We start from the raw sequence: 1,068 nt of genomic DNA, 5'->3' as shown, positions 1-1,068 counted from the left end.
GAACTGCTTGTGAATCGGCTCCTTTCTGGTAGGGGCAAGCCATGTGTGAAACGGCAGCCCTGTACCGGTTCATCTGGAAACGGAAACTGGTAATGTGAAATTCCCCTATGTTTCTCATTTACCTTTAATTATATTTTAGTTATCGAAGGAGTATGGTCCTGTTTTCAGCATCCAAATGGGATTCCAGAAAATGGTCGTTCTGTCGGGCTACAAGACTGTAAAGGAGGCTTTGGCGAACCAGGCAGATGCCTTTGCGGACAGGCCCATAGTTCCAGTGTTTGAAGACTTTCAACATGGCCATGGTGAGGTCCTTCTTTCTGAAGAGTAGCTGGTCTTGCTTACATATGTAGAACTTACAGCCAGGGAGAGTCTGTGCCAAACAGTATCCTGGGAGAGATACAGATTGTAGTTTTCCTATCTATAGAACTGGGCTAGCTTAAATTGTTTTGATACAAGAACTTATGCCCCCCCCCAACCCCGAGGGCAAAGAAGAGCCCCAAGAAAGGGAGGTCATGGAAGCAGCACGGGGGAAAGGGTTGAAAAACAGAGGCACAAACAGTGGCCGTGCATGCATACCTTCATCATATGACGACTTCCCTCGTGCATTTTCTCCATATGATGAAACATTCAGAATTTTCTAAATCTTCAGCAGAGTGTTGCGGAATTAGGGCCTGGATTGCGGCTCAGTTCTGTTAAACCTATGTGGCTTTAATTTCTGTAGTAATTAGCCTCTATAGTTGAATCTTTGGTTGTGTTTCCCAGGAGGCTTCAGGACTCTGCTAAGTGCTGCCGCCTTTGGGTACAGATAGCCCTCTACATGATTTTTGCCTCACGTGACTTTTGCCTTTGGGGAATGTTTATACATTGCAGAGGTCAGGAGTCACTATCAAAGTCTGAATAGATTTATTTTATTTATTTATTTTATTTATTCTGGGATTTATATCCCGCCCTACCCATGTGGCCCAGGGCGGCTACAGACGGCAAACGCCGAGGATAAAACACACATAACGTTAAAACATTAATAAATAAGAACTAAAATTGGTGCTCTACAGTACATTCTAACAGGGA

At 44.2% G+C, this 1,068-nt stretch overlaps 1 protein-coding gene across 1 annotated transcript in view; it reads left to right on the top strand.

Annotated features, from left to right (window-relative positions):
* The window catches only part of LOC107112853 (cytochrome P450 2K1-like), a 30,363-nt gene that overhangs the window by 7,597 nt on the left and 21,698 nt on the right, over window positions 1–1,068 (top strand). Inside the window, 1 exon segment of the mRNA XM_015414052.1 lies at window positions 140–302. Coding sequence (XP_015269538.1) covers window positions 140–302 — 163 coding nt within the window.

Source organism: Gekko japonicus, unplaced genomic scaffold (genome assembly GCF_001447785.1).
Source record: "Gekko japonicus isolate JY-2015 unplaced genomic scaffold, Gekko_japonicus_V1.1 scaffold3091, whole genome shotgun sequence".
Taxonomy (NCBI): domain Eukaryota; kingdom Metazoa; phylum Chordata; class Lepidosauria; order Squamata; family Gekkonidae; genus Gekko; species Gekko japonicus.
Note: the sequence above shows the minus strand (reverse complement) of the source record. Positions and strands in the feature narration are given on the sequence as shown.